The sequence below is a fragment of the Plutella xylostella genome, chromosome Z, assembly GCF_932276165.1.
Source record: "Plutella xylostella chromosome Z, ilPluXylo3.1, whole genome shotgun sequence".
NCBI lineage: Eukaryota > Metazoa > Arthropoda > Insecta > Lepidoptera > Plutellidae > Plutella > Plutella xylostella.
The window spans coordinates 3324344-3344826 of NC_064012.1; the positions used below are offsets into that span (position 1 = coordinate 3324344).

The following is a 20483-nucleotide window of genomic DNA, read 5'->3' on the forward strand; positions in this document are numbered from 1 at the left end:
ATCAAATCAAATGTCAAAAATCCTGCAAACTTGCAAAGTGCAAAACAAAAATCCCAACCAAATTGTTGCTTTGCATCATAATAAATAGTGTTTTATCTTTACTTTAACACATTAAGCAATTAAGTAGACTTAGAATATAGAAGCCAATAATTGGTTAGTAGGTCATCTTTTGCAAGACATGACCGAAGAAAGTCCGGAGAAGTGGCCACAGGAATTCAAACCTGCAAAAGGTAAGGTCTTTTTTTCTACTTCCATGGGGAACACTGGAACTAAAATTTTATTGTATTAAAATTTTAAATTTTTTAACATAACCAATGCATGAGAGCAGAGGACTCTCGAAAGGAGCTGGGAAAACAGAAAGATAGGTACTTATATATTATACCTATACACCTACCATTTCTTGCCAAGGTGACCCACTGACCTTTTATTTGAAAATGGTCAATAATTGTGGTTTTTGGTGACTTCTATCTACGCACCTAAGCATGGTTCAAATCTGTAATTGCAGGCATGAACATATCAACTAGCACATCAAGCTTTGAGGCCCTCAACCCTCATGACCCCAACCTGAGTCGACTGGCCACATCTCTGTTCCAGAAAACTTCAGAATATTTAACTGGGGAACTAACTGCTACTCAGGTAATTTTAGAATTTCTGTTATTTACTACTATCAAAAAAAGTTCTTACAGAGTGATTACAGTCTATCTGATAGTACTGCAATACCACTTTCTCTAGTAAAACTATAAAATTGAGGTTTAATACTAGAGTGTCACTTTCATCATCATAGCCAAGTACATCCCTGCTGCTGGGGCACAGATCTTGTTCCAATGAACAAATTATTTTAGGCCTTTCACCACGCGCACCTAGTGCAGGTTGGTGAATACCATTTTGTGTTAAGGTGGTGGCATTGTGTTGCTTAACTTCAATATATGGTTCCAATTCACTGTTACCCTCCTCGTCTGCCAAATGATTTTCAATAAAGGGCAAAAGGTTCTAGAAAAGTATGAGGTAATTCTAACTGAATATCTGGCCTTGTTGGTTTCAGGATCACTATGTGCTGTTGGAAGACATCAACCAGCTGGCCATCACCAAGTACGCTGACCTGAGGCAGATTGCAGCCAACCTCGGCAAGACCATCAATGAATACAATGAAATGTGTAAGTTTCAGTATATTCTTACATATGTAACAAAATACTGTACTCAATATGTTTTTTTTTCTCACAATGGTGTAAGTTCCTGAACTTTTGCACTTTTAAGGTGTCTACAGTATAGAAATTTATGTTAGTTTAAAGTTTGTGTGTGTATGTGTGTTGCTCCTACACACAAAAAACTACTGAACAGATTATACAGGAATCTGACAACCTGCATAGTACATGGAAAGAAAGAGACAGACATAGATTTAACATCTTAACGTTCCTTTGTGCAACTCACACAGTATCCGCTATAAAAATAAAGATTCATATTAACAAAGTGGTTGTCCCATTCCAGTCAGCGCCAACATCGCGCCGCTGCTGCAGCAGATCGACCTGATGGAGGCACGCGTGACGCAGTTCGAGGGCGCCGCCTACCGGCTCGACGCCTACACCAGGCAGCTGCGAGCCCGCTTCAAGGAACTCGACGACAAGCGGACCTAGTATGTCACTCACTCATTACATTTATAGACTAGCTAGCTATTTTATCGGGACCTGCAAATATCGAAGCTTACGTATTATACGGTATACGTAAGGTTTCTACTAGTGCCGGTGTCCGCTACACGGATATAAAGGGTGGTTTTTATATCTATTTTGATTACAGTTCCTCCTTAATATAAAGGCGGACACGGATGTAAGGGCTTTTCGGATAGTTGCGATATTCGATAGATCGTTGGTATTCTGGTTTTCAGTTTTTCGCTACGGAACTCCTATGCAGCCGCAGGGTGTAAAAGAGGTATAGTAAGCTGAAATGGGGAAACTGGAGTGGAGGGTTACCCCCTGAGTCATCCATTTTTCGATTTACTATACACTTTTTTAACACCTGGATGTTATAGTGGGCCATGCTAAGTAATTCTATGGTTAGTGTCTCTAAATTATTTTCTTTGTTTCGTATTTTCCGATGACGCCTGCAGTATGGAATATCTATCTACTATCGCTACATACAATATAACCATTATGTATGTATACGTACATGCCGTTTGCCCACGTTCCTCGATACTGCGGACGTAGGTGTGTTAGGAGGTTATATATGTTTTAACCACATGTGGATGACCATAATGGTAAAAGGTTTAGCATTTCTCTTTGTTGGAGTTTGTTTATGTGATGTGATCATCATCATCACAACCTCTCACGTCCCCACTGCTGGGTCACGGGTCTCCTTCCAATGAAGGAACGGTTTTAATACGAATAATTATAACACAACTTCCACTTATACTAAATCTACTGCTGGACATATGAACCTCCTTATTCATAGAAGAGTTATAGGACATTTTAGCTATTGAACTGTTTTGTCTCTCTCTATCAAAGAACAATAATTGTTCAACAGTTCAATAGCTAAAACGTCCTATAACTTCTCTATGAATAAGGGGGTAAGTATTTACCACAGTATTATATTCTTGGCATGCCTTATAAATCTAATGATCCTCATACAGACACTGATGTCTATCGCTGAGTTGCAGAGATGAAACAAAGAAAGACGGTGCATTTATTTCGCGGTGTAAATATTCCTTATATATTTTAAGTACTTAAGCCTTAACCTTACCTTCTTTTGTCTACACTATAACTTATCCAATCAAAGCAATACCTTAAGCAAATATGTAAGCTTTTTATTTTGTTATTACCTATTTAAAAACTTTATTTTAAATAAAGATTCTATCACAAAGTAAATATGGTTATAATTTATAACTAACATTGATACTCATACTAATACTCCATTATCATCATCATCATCAGCCTTCTATCGCCCACTGTTGGGTACTCCACTTTTATAATACTCCACTTTTATACTTATATCTTGATTCGTAGGTCTATGCTATTTCTATGCCATAATCAGGCTGACTTTTACACCATCACGATAAATGATGAGGTTGGTGATTGACAATAAGCCTCTGTTATTCTACAAAGACAAGCCCTTTTTCAAACGGAAAGTAATACGAAAAAAATACGTTCATCATCAGAAAATTTATAATTTGAAGATTTATAGGTACGTGGTACGATAATTTATTCTTCTTTAATTTTGGGGTCTGTCAAATAAATATTTTTTTACTACTTCAAAGATAGTATTGTTTGTTCTCTTTACACGATCTATGTAAAGCCTTACATGCACAACCTACGTGAATTTACCTTTCGAAACTGTTCGTCGTGTCGAAATAGCGAACTATTATGTGTTCATAGAAATCATCGGTTTAAATAATTCTTGGTTCCTAATATAGATGGCACTGTTTGAACAAAAGATTAAGGACGACTGAAAAAAATCAGTGCTAACATACTTCTGGCATACGATAGGAAATAGTAGTCACCAGGTTTTGATAATTTGCATAAAATAAACTATGTATGAATGTTTATGTTTTCTCGTATACAAAGTGGCGCCTCTAGGGGAAACCAAAAATAAACATTTGTCAAATACCTGTACGGATAATGTACTTACTGAAGTCCAGGGAAGATAACGGATGACTTAATGAAAAGTAGTAAGTACCTACAGTTCAGTTCGAACAACTAGTTCTAAAATTAGCATCGAATGTACTTTTGTAACTCGTCAAACTAACAAACCTCCTATTCCTTCTTTCCAAGATTGACAGTTCGTTAGTTTGTTTAAGCACAAAAGTCTAATCAGTTCAGCGATTGTTTTGACCGAAAACTCTGTTCAAAGCATAATACAAACTAGGCCTGGGCTTAGCGATGTTCTCAAGGCTTTCTTCATCTTATATTAGAACTAAACTTATGACATTGGAGAGTAGCTGGGATTGATCCACTGTGACAGGTCCGTAATGTGTCCTATGGAACCTCAGAGGTGCAGAGGGTCTCCACTAACGTCTGCCACTTCCGCCTATCTTCAGCTGTCCTTGCTCCAGCTAAAATCAGCTGCTCGTAGCTCACTTTCAAAGCTTCGGCGTCATGATCTAGATTAGATCCCTAATAGCTAATGATAAATAGGGGTTCTAAACTACCGAGCCAAATAAAAACACCATACATATTTTTTATGTTTTTATAACAAGTAGTCCCAATAAAATTTTACAAGTTCGTTTTGTACAAGATCGGAGCTCAAATCTCAGTGTTTGAAATACATAAACATATTATTCAGATACAATATGTTGCTTAAACTGTGGAGTTAGTGCTTGAAGAGATTTTAGGGTTTACTAGAGATAAGGGATAGCATACCTAGATCCCCTACAGCGACACCGCCCGTCTTCCCCGCTATAACCACCAGAGACAAACACACACTAACATCTACGTTATATTGTTACTGTCAACGCGTTAAAATTTGAGCACAACTGACTTTAGAAAACATCAATATACATTTGAGTATACAACGATTTGAGCAAAAATTAACAAAAATATACTCAATTAGAATATCAGACGCCCTCGTTGCAGCCTAGTGTTTCATTACTAGCGAGGGCAGTCGGATATTCGGGGCGCTACTGCATCTTGTGTCAGTAGGGTCTCCCTTTGTGGCGTTAGGGTCTAGGGGATGGGGACAGGGAGGGTGGGAGGGGAGGGTGCCCCTCGCGCGGGCGTCCCGGACGCGCGCGCGGGGGCGGGGCGGGGACGCGCGGGGCCCTCGAGGCCGCGCAGCCCGGCGCCGCGGGGCCTCAAGTCGCCGCTAGGGCGCCGCCGCTGTCTACACCAACCCTGTGGTATCTACGGGAACCTTAATTAATAATGAATTTTTTTTCATCGACTTTCCTAGGGGCGTATAAGTTTTAAAAGCTTTACATTCAAAAGTCTTCACAAAATTGTATAACTTACCATAATCTATGTTTTTTTTTCAATTAAAAAGATAATAATATGTTTATTTTATTTATCTCTTAACACTACAAAATAATTCTTCACTAATAATGCAGATTTTCTTGCAGTAACAAAAATTAAACGTCTTTAATATAATAACTAAGCATTTTCGTATAGATTTGTGGAGAACAGTTGAATATATAGGTACCTATGTAATTGTTGTAATTGTTATTAAACATACTAAATAGGTTGGCTAAATTACAAGAATAGGGGTAGTTCAATTCCCAGTATCGCAAATATTTAAATTTATTATCCTGGATTATTATAAAATTATATCATCATATAATGTACTGTATAAACAACAAATATCATTACTAAACTTTAAAAATAATTTATAAAAATTTGCTACAGTAAAGTAAATATTAACTTATAACAAAATCAACAATTTAACTAACAACGTAACATTTTGTAAATATTTTGTTTTATACATATCTATAGTGACGTCTTATGCTCAATATCCGTATCAGTATTAGTTGCTAGCACAAGTGTTCTGCCATCGTACCTACTCATTTTATATTAACATTAGCGTCAGCTAGCAACTTCGCTTACTCAATAAATCAAAATGTACATTGACGAAATGCGACGACCATCGCGTAAGCAATGCGAGTGAATGTGAATCAACTGGGTTTGTTTCTGCGCTTGCAGCCTCCTAATGCGCCAACCATAACCTGCCTACGACTACTGTTCAGAACTCTTTCCGATAGGTCATTTAACTGCTCATAAATATTGTCACTTCGTAATATATAATATTTTTTATTTAATATAATTGTAACTATTTTAACAGCGGTTATCATTCAAGGAATGATTATACAATATAACCTAAAATTTTAAACATGTATATTGAAGCATATAATATGCTGATGCAGTCAAATACCCCATCCTCAGTTACGCGGAAATTTTCCACCAACCATAACGTTCCGTAATATGTATTTAGAATATATTATCGATTATAGCCCGCGCATTCGGAGTCATCAAGCTTTAACTTGCAATAGTTTCTTAGACAAGACTGGACAAATACCAAGGTATAGGTTAGATTGTAAAACGTTTGGTTATGCCTAGGTATCACAATGTAAACCTCGTTTCACAGTCATCATTATTATCGCAGATCGACATTCCGTTTTATTATACGCTATGATTTGTTATTATTGTTTGACTATTTCATACCAAAAAACTAATCTAACTTCACAGCTTTACTCTTTACGAGGTATCCAGTAAGTATTTATTGCCGAATTAACAAAATTATAAGTACCCTATAAGCTTAATTACCACAACGTTGCTTCATGTGACAAACTACAAGCAAAAGTACATGTTCGAAAAAATCAACAACCTTTGAAGCACAATCACAGGATTGATCTTAAATAATTGCAATAAAAATAATGTAGTATTAAAAAAATGTTATGCAAAGTTTTACTATTTCAGGGCATTAAATTCCATAAAATTGTTTTTGAGTTGACACAACAATTTGTATCCATGCGACCTGAAATGCTAGACTGCCTGACGACGCCAGATGGAACCGACAATATCCAATTTCCACAATCATTAAAATACAAATAAAACTTACGAAGACCTAATTAAAATGGGTACAAGAATCAAATGGCACTTTACAAGATACCTATGCGTTTTTAAATTATGTCAATGACTAATGAGCTATTTTATCTTTACGTTGTGCCTTAATAGCTAAGTTTTCGTTAGTTAACCTAATCACATTGATTTAGAACATTTGTTGAGTCGTAGCGATGGTCGGGCGGGGGTGATGGCGCCTGAACCCGTGGAGTAGGAAGTTGGCGGCCGCCTTTATGGGCGCCATGAGAGGCGCGGGCCGCGCGGCAGTCTCCCAGTGTCAAACGTTGTTGGCCGTCGGGAACCGGGGCGGCGGCAGCGGCGGCGGAGCCCGCCCTCCGTCGCCGCCCGCTGATGACTTCTCCGACACTGAAACATTTTTTCAAGCCCATTAATAACTCATACCACACTATAGTTCAGTTAGGCTAATCATCTACAGTGCTGGATGACGTCCAAATAACTGTGAGAGAAATGGGAAAGTCATGGATCAGCATACAATAGGTTATGTAGGTACATGTACAAGTAAATAATAAATAGGTATGTAAAAGCTTTTAGGTAGAATGGTTAAATTATGGACGTAAAGACTAAAAGTAAATCTAGAGCAGAATCTAAGTTGAATAGGCTCGAATAGTATGAGTGAATGAAAGTGTCGAATGGCATAAAAGGGTAAAAGTAAATGCATCAAATGAAATGCTTAAGGGTTACGTATAGCATACACGCATAACGCACTCGTTTAACACATGGCTGGTAAAAGCCTGCCGAATCACAAACTACGAAAAGTATTTGTTTTGATTACTTTGTCCTTTCAACGTCTTAAACAGAGTGTTTTTTTTTCGTGTGGTTATTTTATTCTTGGCTAAGTATAATACTACGACTGCTTGATGACTTGGCTTACTGAATGTGTCATGGGTTGAGGCATTGCAATGAATTCTCTACCAAACCTGACTGTATAGTGTTACGACGTTACGACGTAATTCCACCATATGCGCATCCAATATTCAGTGAGCTTTACCTTTTGTCAAAATACAATCTTCACACGGTTAATGAGTATTAGTATGTGAATTAGACCGCAATACTAGTAAGAAAGAATAGACGGTAGTAAATTGGCCAACCAACTAAGTCTTAAGGGCATCTATCATCAATGTCTATATAGATGATATTATATTATAGGTAAAATCCTATTTATTTATTTATTTATTTATTTATCAAATATGGAACACCAGCAGTTTACACAACACACACTGATAACATATTCCTCGTTACAAATTTCGTTGCGAATTTATATTATTATATCTATATTAATTTTCATTACCCAAAACGTTTGATTCCTTGCAGTCAGCTTCATAAGTGTTACACTTTTGTGTAAAGGTAGCTCCTGTCAAATTCACGAACCGCCTATCATTTCAAACATTAATTGTTCGTGAGTTTGAGATGCTATCAAAATTGAAAACTGCTAATAAAGCTGACCATACATAACAGACAATAAATAAAAACTCAGTTGGTAGACCGATCGATTTTGAGAGGACTACGTTTACCTAAGCAAGCATTGATGACATAAGTACCTGTGAGAGGCGGTGCTTCCAGGGAGGTTTCTGATAGCCAAGTGGTGTGATGATGCTCACGTGAGTCGTGTTTCTCGTCTGCCGGCGCCGGCGGCGGTGGAGGCAGCTGCTGCTCGAGCGCGTTCACACAGTTCAACATGCTGCCGTAGAGCCGGCTGTCGCGGAAACTGTCCCTGTCGAAATTGCTGCTTTTTGTTAGTATACCCTTCAAATAAGCTCTCAAATAGGTACCCTTCATTTGGACTGATATAGATTGACTCAAATACTTAATTAAATTGGAATCTTCCTCATTCGTCTGAAGATATTGCAAAATGCTACATAAGTGTAATTATCGTGGTTCTAAAATATAAAACCACTCAAATAACGTTAATTTTTCTTACTGAAATAGTGAAATGAGGTATTTCATTGACATAATTATGACAATCTACTGTTATAGGTTAGTAGTCAATCACTTTTATATACGCTTTAACATTGGGCGATGCCGTATTATAAACCGTTAAGTAAATATTAATTCGACGTATCTATTTGCATCAAAGGTATTTCAGTTATGTATATTGAGAGAAAATTAATTGAACTTCTTCGAATCTACCTAGTTGTACTGACATATAATTAATTGAATGTCGATCGAAAGCGTATGGAAAATACAACCCTGCAGATATCTGTTAATTGAATGCTGTCTGTGTCTGACTAGGTTCAATATTGTAAATACTTGGAAACCTTTTCCATTTTAACGAACTTGGAATTTAATAATAATACAGGGGATAGTATAGTACTTATGAAAAACAAAATTATAACATCCCCTGAGTCATCCCCTTCTTTAAACACCCTGTATATCTATAATACTATTAGGTGCTCACCTCCCATTGTTGTTACGGAACAGCGCCAGTATCTCCTCGAAGGTCTTGTTTTTCGTCTCAGGAACTTTTTTGTAAGTAAATATCCAAAAAATTGCAAGGAATACACTAAAAGGCAGGAATGTATAGTTTTCTAGTAGTGCCTGCAAAGAAAGTAATAAATAAAATCAGTATTTAAAAATTATAATATATTTATAATAAGTTAATTGCATTAACTAATTAAACGTATATTACCTTCATGCTAGGGAACCCAATTCCGACTACGAAATTGGCCATCCAATTAACTAAGACAGCGATGGCCATCGCGCTCGGTCGTGGGCCCTGAGAGAACAGTTCCGCCGTTATCAGCCAGGGTATGGAGCCCGGGCCCACCGCAAAGAACACCACGAAGCTGAGCGTTGACACCACCGACAGGTAACTCATCCAGTCTATCATTTCCTGCACATAGCCGAAAAACTCCTATGAGGGGATAGTAAAAACATTCTTTCCTGCAACCGACCGGGTGAAACAAATCACAAACATAAATGTGTCACATCACACAGTATGTCCCGCGCTGTGGGTGTGTCAGTATGAAGCCCAACGGCTACAGAAATAGTAAACGGTACTTGCCTTCTAACGCGACATGTTTAGCTGACGAACTACGACCTCGCTCGTCAACATTGACGTGTCCAGTCAATTCGGACGCCGCAAAGTCGACTCCGATAGACTAAAACTCGGTTCGTTCGACTATTTGCGATACTGCGAATGCTATAGTGAGAAATTAGTGCTTTCTGCTTATGAGCAGCGTTTGTGTTTGTAGTGAAGAGCTGGCTTTTTCATTAAAACGCGTGTGCATGAGCCACTCGTGTAAAACATACTATTTAGTATAGGTTAGTAAGTATATTTCGCGGTTGGTTCAAAGTATTGCACGTGTTAAACAAAAAACGTGTTAAGTGCTGTGTGAGTGATGTATCTAACATTTATATTTGAGATATCGTTTCGTTATGTACATTAGCTTTCCTTCCAGAGAGTCCGGAGTCGGCGCTAGGAAAGTCGAAGGGGGGGGGGGAGGCTAAGCGTGAAAGCAAATAAAAGTGATAGGCTGGGAATCCTTTTCGATGAGTAGTTACTGCTAGCGAATCAGCTCAAACAAGTGACTCAAGGTTCCGGCTTAGTGTAGCCGCCATGTTTGATCCTTTGACTAAAGTACCCTGTTCGCGTTGCCGTCACGAATACGGCATCACCACTGAGATATTCAATCATCGGAACGTACTGATATTCAATCTAGTATGTACTCTTCAAATAGGATATAGCCTTATGGTAGATTCATGAAGATAAAGAAAACATAATGAAATCCTGTCCTATAACCATTTTTCTCATCGAATTTGGAATTTTCCTCTTTGAAAATATTGCAACATGCTACATAAGTACAATTATGATGGTTTTAAGATAGGATTGTTCTGCAAAGCATGCACAGCTTTTGTGATTAGAAAACTTAGGGCAGTAATGAAAGATTTCATAATAAGGACTTTAGATGATTGTTGAATAAAAATTAAACAATTAGCAGATAAGATACCCCACCGGTAATTTTTGGGGGGGTATCCGCCTACACAAAACTAATAGATTATATTGTAAACATAATTAAGCCGATGAGCAAGATAAGTAAGTAAACAAAAGTTAAATAATATGATAACGACTAAGTGCGATATTTGAAATACAAAAGCCATGAAAAGCGTGCTCTAAAACTTTACGGATACAAACTTATATTCTAGTTAAAAACGAGAGTGCAGCTATTCCCGTGTTCCCGGTGACATTCGCTTCAATTACTGGCGGAATCGCTCGGATAAATGTGACCAACTTGGGCGAAATATCTGCTAGAATACGCTGCGCTCTCGGAGTTCACACAGTATTAAATTTTCAGTAGACTGAATTCAAAACGACATCAATAAAGTCGTTCCTTTTCAGTCCAACGGTCAATTTACAATCAGCATTTTGGTTGAGCATTTCTGGGGACTTTAAGCAATACTTTTATACCTGTTTCAAATTTGAAAATGCGAACTTTTCCACATAGCTGTAGCAGTAGCTTAATTTTGATACCGTTAACTCAACGATAATACTGAATTTAATAAATATGCCGTTTTTCTCACAATCGACACTTGAAAATTAAAATTCCACTAGTACTTAATTGCCGATATTTTTATCAAACAATTCATTCATTCTTGTTAGAGCTATTTAAGTTGTGTTTACAAACAGCTCGAGCGAGACAGAACAAACTCAAGTAAACATTAAAAGGGAAAACTAGGCTAGGGAGTGTCCCATTCACTTTTCAATGAACTTGATGTATTTCATTCAGACTAGAACTTTATCAAGGTCCTCTTTACGTTCGACAGACTCCAAGCATTAGTTGTAAAGCACAACTTCTAGTTTGCAATGTTTGCTCTAAGAAATTGTACGGACTGATTTTCAAGAAACCGTTGATATATTCCGATTTCTGTGAAGCTTTACAGAAGTTGTCGACTTAATGCCGTTCCTCTGAAAGCCACTTTATAGTAATCTTGTCACTTGGGGTTTCAAATGTTTTAGATTATTATTTATTGAATCTTCAAAACCTTTAAAACATTAACTGAACCTCTGAAACGGACAACCCCAAGTGACAAGACACGGACTCCAATAATATAAATAAGACACACCTTTATGAGAAACGAGATTGTAATGAAGATGGAGAATATGAACATTCCCCCGAGCCCGTACAGATGCAGGGTCCTGCGGCCGGTGCGGTCCATGAGGGGCAGAGACACCAGGGTCATGCCGACCATGATGGCTCCGATACCCATGGTCGCGAACTTGGCAGACTCGTCCGTCAGACCAGAAGATGTGAAGAGAGACGTAGAGTAATAGAACACCTGGAAAGAATGGAAGGCAGTGATAGAATTGGAAAGAGATTGTTCGAAAAACCAAAATGATGCAAGACTAGTTCCATAAAATAACGTACAACGGCTTGTGGCGAACCATGGAAGTCTCCTGAGTCCTGCACTAAACCATTAGTTACTGATAATGCTGAAGACACAAACTCGGAATTTCATACACTTAAATGACAAAGGTCACAAACTTACAGCATTGATGCCGCTGAGTTGCTGGGACAGTTGCATGACGACGCCGATGAGGAGGGGGGCTCGCAGGGTGGGGGAGCACAGCAGCTCTCGCATGGAGATGGAGGCCTCGGCCTGCTGCGCCCGCTCCTCCGCTCGCATCTCCTCGATATCCTCCTCCACCTTCGATGGGCATTCAGTTGTTAGCTACTTAGGTTAGGTTTCATTTGTTTGTACCTGTGTGTGGTGTTTGTACCTGTGGTGTATGGTTGTACAGTGTTAAGTCATTCTAAGTCAGAAATATGGGGTCGCTAAAGCTTTGTTGTGTGTGCTTTCGTGTTCGTTCTTCATTGATGAAATATTAGAGAAAGACGAAAAAATCATGTGTTTGTAAAAAATGCTTAGGTACTAGGTACGGTCAGCTGCATAAGTTGTTATACACTTCTGTACCTTATCAAACTGATGAACCGTCAATGCTTCAATGAATGGATAGGTGGTTTGTTAGATTGACAAGGTTCAAATGTGTACCTATAGCTACTTATGCAGCTGACTGTACATCGTGTTCGTATTGCGCTCTTTATTCGACCATAATCAAAATATATTCTTGTGTCACCACCAAAATACATTATTAAATTAAGTATGCGCATCATGAAGTCCAGCAGCTAAAACAATACGATGATCAGATGATGAAATGTCGCGTCGGAGTTGCAAGTCGCGTAGTGACACCATTATTGTTCGCTTGTCATTTGCAATTGGATTTCATAGAACAAGAGGGTCATCAGAGTGGGCGATATTGAGTTTATTTACATAAACCCTTAAATATTCATACTCCATACCATGCGAAAGCGTGACTCGCAATGCTTCAATCAAACATGTAATTTTTCATGTTTGATGAATCCATTGTCTCGATTTGAGCAGATCAAAAGCTTTGCAACCAGAATAATGTTTGTGAGCTAACACAATTACCGTCCGACATTCAACATTAATAGACGACAAATATAATGAGATTCCAGAAGAAAGGACGAATTCATGCATTTGAGAGAAACAATAAAATTACAATTACAGCATAAAATTAAACTGGAATACTTGACCGTCCTTAAAAATTTAAAACTTTGTGTTTTAAATCCAATTAACATAATTATGATTTGAAAAGCCACAAGAAATGCTATCATTATGAATAACGTGAATGTTTATTCACCTGATTGCTGGCCCGTAATCTGCGCAATGCCCTCCGAGCTTCCTCTTCCCATTGGCGCGTGATGAGCAGATACCGAGGTGACTCCGGACAGGCTGGCAGCAGCAACAGTTGAAGAATAGCAGGACATATCGCCAATCCTAAAAGGAAATAAGTTTCCGATTAATACCGATTTACACTTCAACAAGCATGTACATTGTACTCGTACAATAGCGACCGCGAGTTCAGTTGTCTGACAGTTAAGGAACAACTAGTAAGATTGTACACTTCAACAAACATCGCTACAGCAGAGAGTAGTTGAATCGTCGGTGAGTTTGGGTTACGTTATTATCTGACGGGAAAAGCTAGTTTGGTTTAGTTGGTGGGAATAGAGGACACGATCCTATTTGTCAGTTTAACGTACCTAGTAATATCGGCCAGCCCTCATCAGTGCCGAGGATTTGCTCGATGCCCAAGACTTGCGAGAGGAGCAACCCCACCGTGACCGCCAGCTGGTTGACCGTGCCCAGTCCGCCGCGCAGGTTCAGCGGCGCAATCTCGGATATGTACATTGGCACTAGCGAAGTGTTCAGACCTGTTCGAGAAGTGAAGCATTGTGTTGAGAAAGTTAGCCAATGCGGCAATGCGCTTAATCAATTCCAAGCCGTGTAAACTTGGCTGCGCTAGAAACTAATAGTTATGCTTTGAAATTAGTGATCGGTGTTCCACTGAAACGTGTTTGATTATCGCGTCCGGCGCAAAGTTTGAATTGACCAGGTACACAAAGTTAGATTAAACCCAGCCAAGTTGAAGTTGTTGGGTGTGTTTTGTACTTCGGAGTGTAGTTTACCGCAGTTGACGCCGATGATGAAGCGACCGAAAAACAGCATTTCGTAACAGTGCGATATCTTGGTGAAGCCCATGAGACTCGCGCCACTGATGCCCAGGATGTTGTTGAGGAGCAGGCCACCCTTCCTGAGAAAAGAACGGCATCGTTAGAAATCTATTTCAGTCGTTCCCGGTAATTAATGTTACGGCCGTTTACCTTTTCCGATAATTGGCGAGCAGTTCATTACAAAAGGTTTATTTTTAAAACGCTGGTCTTGTTTTGTTTGTATTGGATTAATGTGTTGACAGGTTAAGCTCTGTTGTTTTGTCAACAAACATTGAGGGTAAGTGGGGGTGGTTTACCTTCCGAATCGATTAGCGATCATTCCGCCCGAGAACCCGCCCAGCATTCCTCCGATGGCGAAGATGCTGACGGCGATGGAGTAGAGCTTGTTCACAGAGTCTTCCTGGATGTCCTTGCCGTAGCGATCCTTGTACACGTCCTTCATGAAATTCTCGATGTTCTGTTTTGGAACATAGCGCGATGTGAATTTTCTTTACGAAGTACCTATATTATGCTATGGTTATGCTAAATATGGGACATATTTATGTCGACAAAGGCATGTAGAGATACTGGCATTAGTTTTAAACATACAAATATTGGTGTTGAAAAATGTTTCATTAATACCTGTAAAGCCCAAAATAACTAACTAATGAATAACAAAGTTTAATGAGCTTACCCGGCCGGGAGCGTTTATGACACCAGTGTTGTACCCGAATTGCAACATGCCCAGCACGGCAGCCAAGATAGCGTAGGACAGGAAGAAAGTTAGACCCTGAAACAAAATGTGAAAAAGCTTAAATACTTCTATAGAATACAGTACAATTTTACAGCAAATAGTGTGGCGTCATATGAGGCCCAAATGTTAAAGTTATTGCTATTCAATTCTTAGGTATTTTTCTTTTATTTTTGCCCTTATAACATATGTTTGAACTTACTAGTTTAGTTTACTATTACATTATATTAGTCGGTAGATATAAATAGCTATTACCGCCGCGTAGGATTTTCCTTGGAAATCGTTTTTGTACCCTTCTTATTCTGAGAATTGCAATACTTAGTAGTGTTAACGCTTGACCAAATGCCGTCGTCATCATCCCATTCCAAGACGATATCGATACGACGAAACATGATTAGCCGTATTCTGGTTCTCCCACACCTATTGCCTTTACCTCCCCGAAACACAGCAATTCAGTGCATCAGGTAGTCTTCCAAGAGCTTATAAAGTATTAGAATTAGGTTCCATACTTACTGATTTTTGACGAGCTCTAGAATTTATCACTGACACTATGTCTCTGAGCTGGCTCAAGATCGTATAGAGCGGCGGCGCTTCACTTCGGCCCTTTGCTCCCCAGCGGTGATTGTATAAACCTATAAGTACACGGAAAGAACAGTGTTACCTGTTCAAGAAGCCTCAGTTTCCGTCGCTGCGAGTGTTCCTCCAGTCGGTCCACGTACTCCCTCAGTTCTTCGATCTCCTCCTTGACCTGCTGCACCGTGTCCAACTCCTGCTTGATGGCAACCATGTCCCGCTTCACCTGTTTTGTTGTTTACGTTACGGTTATTATGTGCGGTGACCATGAGTGATGCTATAGGCGCAGTGATCGTACGATGGCAATAACTTCAAACATATGAAAATGTCAATCGGCTGAAGTGACGGACGGCGAACCCATATGAAAATTCGCGAAAACAACCTTGTATTCCACTTCATAAGAACTTTGTTGGCGACTCTTTTTACTATGGAGAAGCAAACTTTCTTTTGCGAATTTCTGACCTTTCGAGCCACTCCTTTTGCGAGTGCTATACAAATTTGCGTCGATTTTCACAGCTCGATGGGTTTAGAAAAACCTGCACTAGGCCCTCGGGTCGCCACTTTAGTTTACATTACATTAGTTGCATGGGTGTTTACAAGGAAATATGTTGTTTAAGAAATGTCCCAAGGCGTGATTTTTTCTTAGAAGAATAGAATCTTATCGCGATAGGTTATACAGAGAAATTAGTTACGGATAAAGTTCAGTTCACATGAAATCGTGTAGGTAGGCAGTTCTTGGTATATTTATTTGTGTGATAGCTAACCTACTAAATATGGCTGTGACGTAAATTGTACAGGTTCACTGGAGCGCAGTTACTGCTAAGAAACCGTAGCTGTGAAACTCTAAGCATACTAATAAATATACCTTCTTACAGGCTGATTATAAAAGGGTGTTGTCCCTAATCGGTTTTTATTATTTAGCAAAATAAAATTTAGGAATATGTCAAGTTAATAAAAGCTGTTTAAAATTTCTTCTGTCGTAAAAACTGTTTCAGTAAAAGTGACTTTTTGCGATATAGTGGCATCTTGTTATGGTAAATAATAGCTGGTTATGCTAATCTTCTATCACTCTTTTTCGTATGGACCATGACTTATAGGCCCACCCTGTATACATCTCCAACAACAATCATTACAATCACCTCAATTACGAATGCAATGCACGGGATTCAAGATCCACTTAAGTTTTTCATTTGCATTTGCATTGGAAATAAACTAAACGGTCGCAATTTCATCAAGCAGTCGGCTTATCAGGAACTCTCGTAGCGCTAAATTTTAACCGGGTCCAATATACGGCAGTCAGCAATACACAAATCTCTCTCGGGCGTCGTATTTCGCTATTCAACGCTGCAGTTCCGAGATATTATATCTGCACGGAGATATCTGCACCAGCTCGCTTACTCTTCCAATAAATTTTCAACTCCAACGTAAATGTGACGTTTGAAATAAGACCTCGCGTTCTCGACCCTACGATTGGAGGAAGTTATCGATTCGGTTTAGTTAAATATTAATATTGAGTGCGACTGTCAGTTTCACACCTGAGCATTTCAGCATGAAGTGTGTAGCGCTGTGATTGGCTTTTTCGTTAGGACTTAATTTCATGATTAGGTGATTTACTCAAGAGATACACGGCGCCTATGTAAGTCTTTTTGGGGTTCTACTAACTAAGGTAGTAAAAAACATTATGATTTTAATCCTATTTAACTTTTATTTTTGGTAAAAACGGCAGAAAATCCCTATTTCTAACACAGACGTCAAATTTCTAACACCTTTTCCTTCACCGTTTAATCTAATTGATCCGCGAGTGCCTACCGAACTAGCGATTCATCGCATATCCGTCTGGAGGCTCCACAGGCATCCACAATACGTTCGAATGGAGAGCTCTGAGATTCCGATCGCCGCTCTACGAGTCTCCGTAATTGGAATTGGATATCAAATATCCGATTACAATAACTGTAGGCGCCGATATCTGTAAATACATTTTCATCGCTCGCGATCTGCGGATGCAAGGTCTGAAAGTGTACTGTTTTTTTATTTTTATTTGTGAACACTTTATTGTACATTTAAAAAGGAATAAAAATATGAATAGAACATTGAAAATACAGAGAATTTACAAAGGCTGCTTGTTGCGAGATGGTGATACTAAAGCTTTTTCATAATACAGTTCGGTCCAAACAACTACTAGATCCTGAAATTGGCTGCGATACACCTTTGTGCTTTGCAAAACTAACCAACTGTCAACCTTTGAAATAATGAATAGGCAGTTTTTTAGTTTCACAAGGTTCAAAAGTGCATTCGCTGTTTACTTCATAACTAGTTGTTTGAACCGAATTGTAACGTTTATTACGCAATAATGGTACAATATAGTTATCTGTGACAGTCGTCTGTGATGTGACGTCACTAACCACTGCGCCATCCGATTAACTTATCTGTGTTTCTCCCTTTAGCATGTAGGTATTGTCTGCTCACAAGATAACACGGCCATAACATGGTACCTAATGAAGCTTAAAGCGATAAGCATGATTATGTTACTGTAGGCTTAATTTACAGCAGTTATACTTAATACCAAACCTAATCCAGGTATTAAGTACTGACATAAGAAAATATTTGAATTTGTATATTTTCTTCTTACTATCGTAAGTATGGCCAATGCACAAAGAAATAGTAGAGAAGAATCATTCTAATTAAGTTTTATAACTAACGTACCCCCGACATTGAATAGTGTAACTGACGAATCGATTTAATAAAATATGGCTACAACACAACATCAACATCCCACTTAAAGCTGAAAATCGGTTCAGCTGTTTGGGAGCTACGTGAACTTAAAGTTATATGACCCCTTTTTGCTTTGGGGGTTAAATACGTACAGCCAGATAATTATGTACATCTTCGATCATATATACCAAGATACCGTACTACATACAAATTCAACGCCCAAAAGTCAAATGTAGATGTACAACGCTGACAAACACCATTTCATTCGTGACTTTTCTAACATTTTGTTTACGCGTTACTTCATTAATCGAAAAGTTTAAGCTCTAAAGTTATCGATCTCGGTGCATCAAAACCCTGGAAAGCTAGCAGCACGATCGACTATAAGTAGATTATCTCAAATAGCATTTTATAGAGCGGTTGGAAGTTTCAATAATGCGAAATATCGGGTGAACGTGTTTTAGCGAGGGTGGTACCTAGGTACCTACTACCCAATATTCCGATCATATTAGCTACATAGTGACCCTTAAGTGGTGCCCAATTAAAATAGGGTGATAGAAGGCATTACCGGCCATTAATGCTGCTACAGTAGGTATGCCACTGTAACCTTACCAGCATAAAACACTTTTTGCAATGAAAAGCGTGCCGTTTTTATCTATAAATTGGCTAACTAATCTAACTATGCGTTTTTCAAACGTTATACTTTTTCATAAAATGGTTTAACGGTGAAAATATTTTTTGTTTTATTTTATTAACATAAGTTAATATCGTAAACGAAACAAGTAACTTGGTTGAAAATGCCGCAGTATACGTATTCAAAAGAAATCCGTAAAATAATTTAAAAAACCAGTAAACACTGACGACACTGAAAATTACAGAAACAATTTAATTGAACACATAAAAGTGTAATAGAAACACAACATAATTCCTGCAAACACAAACTCAACAACCACAAATATCTTCGTCACGTACCTCAGAAACCTCGCTCTGGCATGACTCGACGCTCTTGGTGAGCTCCTGTAGCTGGGTGCGGATCTCGCACAGGGCCACGGTGGTCTCCAGCTGGCGGTCGCCTCGCTGCAGGTCGTCCAGCTTGGCCGTCAGGTTCATGCTCATGACGCTCACCTGGCGCTGCAGGCTGAAGCCAAACCTTCGGTCAGTAGACTCGTGGCGCGGCCCAAGCGACCGGCTCGACAATGGTTAGTTGTTGGTAGAGGGTGAAGCCAAACGAGCGTAGTTTTGAGAGTTGTGAGTCGCGTATTCCGGCAGAAATATGTGGGGACGAGGGGAGCGAGTAATTTCCCCGCCCGCCTTGTCTCCGCGCATCAGAATACGCGACTCACAACTCACAACGCTCGTCTGGTCTCATGATAAAGTAGGCTTCCAACTAAATAGTGGCTCTGGCACTGACCAAGTCTAAGTCACTGACACAGCGATGGTAACTGATTTTCACACGCAGTGACAAACCCTGGTTACACCTACCAATTAGAGAGGCCGAGGCAGTATGCTCGGCCGGGCAGTCGGTCAATTGCTAGCCGTTCATTGGTCGAAGATCGGCCGAGGATACTGTCTCGCCACTGTAGTCGGTAGGTATAACTGTTCCGAGGGGAGGATAATAATTATACCCTCGACAGACTCTATCACACGAGATATCTCATTGTGATTTAAGTGAGATATGTGGTGTGTTGTGATGATATTCAGGGAGCTAAAATCAGGCTCAGCAACTACGGAGGTGCGTTAAAAAATTTATGTTACTGTCACTGTGTCAGTGAGAGTACAGGAGCCGCTCTTAGATTAGATATAGTCGGAAGGATATAATATACTTGAATGAATAATATGAAATATAGACAATAGCAAGATGGACTATAGAGCATATAACAGCCAATTGGGTATATTTATAATTAGGGGTAGGTTAAGGTATAGTCGCCATTGTAACTGTATAATGAATATAAACTTGCCATGATGAACCATTTCTACAATTTGCAAGCCCCGCTAAATCAAAATAGTTTCTTTCGAATTTTTACGTTTGCTAAACATTTCTGATGCTAAATGATTGATTACAGTTCAGTAAAAATACCCATATAAAAACCTCTCTAGCCCCTCTCAAATTTTTTGTTCGTTACAAACTAGTTTGAAGGTAGAGAAAACAGGAGCAGATGCAAAAACCGACTCATCCCACTACTGACCCCCCCCCCACGGTAGACATTGCGTGACCCGACACAACGCTGAAGACTCATCTATTGGGAATCGACTAATTGCAAATGGCCAGTGCAACTCAAGTCCAGACTTCCCCCAGAGAACGAATGTTTGTTTTATTGCTTTTAAAATACACTTGAGTGGATTGCTGTAATGTCTTTGTTAGCTAGTTTATTTAGACGTTTCCGT

The 20483-nt window shown here is 39.1% G+C and overlaps 2 protein-coding genes across 13 annotated transcripts in view; one reads left to right on the plus strand and one right to left on the minus strand.

Moving 5' to 3' along the window:
- The first annotated feature begins 27 nt into the window (after positions 1 to 27).
- Positions 28 to 2855, plus strand: LOC105392049 (biogenesis of lysosome-related organelles complex 1 subunit 2). Of its 2 annotated transcripts, XM_048632747.1 has the most exons (5): positions 28 to 230; positions 506 to 636; positions 1043 to 1154; positions 1486 to 1630; positions 2621 to 2855. In XM_048632747.1, coding segments are annotated over exons 1-5 (441 nt in total). In that variant the 5' UTR covers positions 28 to 178; the 3' UTR covers positions 2622 to 2855. The 2 variants fall into 2 exon arrangements, with proteins under 2 accessions (XP_048488704.1, XP_048488703.1); XM_048632746.1 differs by having other exon boundaries at positions 29 to 230; positions 1486 to 2855.
- A 1304-nt stretch (positions 2856 to 4159) lies between these two features.
- Positions 4160 to 20483, minus strand: part of LOC105392050 (glucose transporter type 1) — an 86245-nt gene continuing 69921 nt past the window's right edge. For 2 of the 11 annotated variants that reach the window (XM_048632731.1, XM_048632732.1), the window contains exons 5-17: positions 19071 to 19248; positions 15478 to 15615; positions 14760 to 14855; positions 14383 to 14543; positions 14042 to 14166; positions 13616 to 13786; positions 13216 to 13352; positions 12042 to 12200; positions 11619 to 11831; positions 9184 to 9408; positions 8953 to 9092; positions 8096 to 8280; positions 4160 to 6902 (exon numbers count right to left, since the gene is read on the minus strand). In XM_048632731.1, the coding sequence (XP_048488688.1) occupies positions 6814 to 6902; positions 8096 to 8280; positions 8953 to 9092; positions 9184 to 9408; positions 11619 to 11831; positions 12042 to 12200; positions 13216 to 13352; positions 13616 to 13786; positions 14042 to 14166; positions 14383 to 14543; positions 14760 to 14855; positions 15478 to 15615; positions 19071 to 19248 (2017 nt within the window). In that variant the 3' untranslated portion in view covers positions 4160 to 6813. The remainder of the gene's footprint in view (positions 6903 to 8095; positions 8281 to 8952; positions 9093 to 9183; positions 9409 to 11618; positions 11832 to 12041; positions 12201 to 13215; positions 13353 to 13615; positions 13787 to 14041; positions 14167 to 14382; positions 14544 to 14759; positions 14856 to 15477; positions 15616 to 19070; positions 19249 to 20483) is intronic. The other 9 variants (XM_048632741.1, XM_048632742.1, XM_048632736.1 and 6 more) reach the window with 9 other exon arrangements.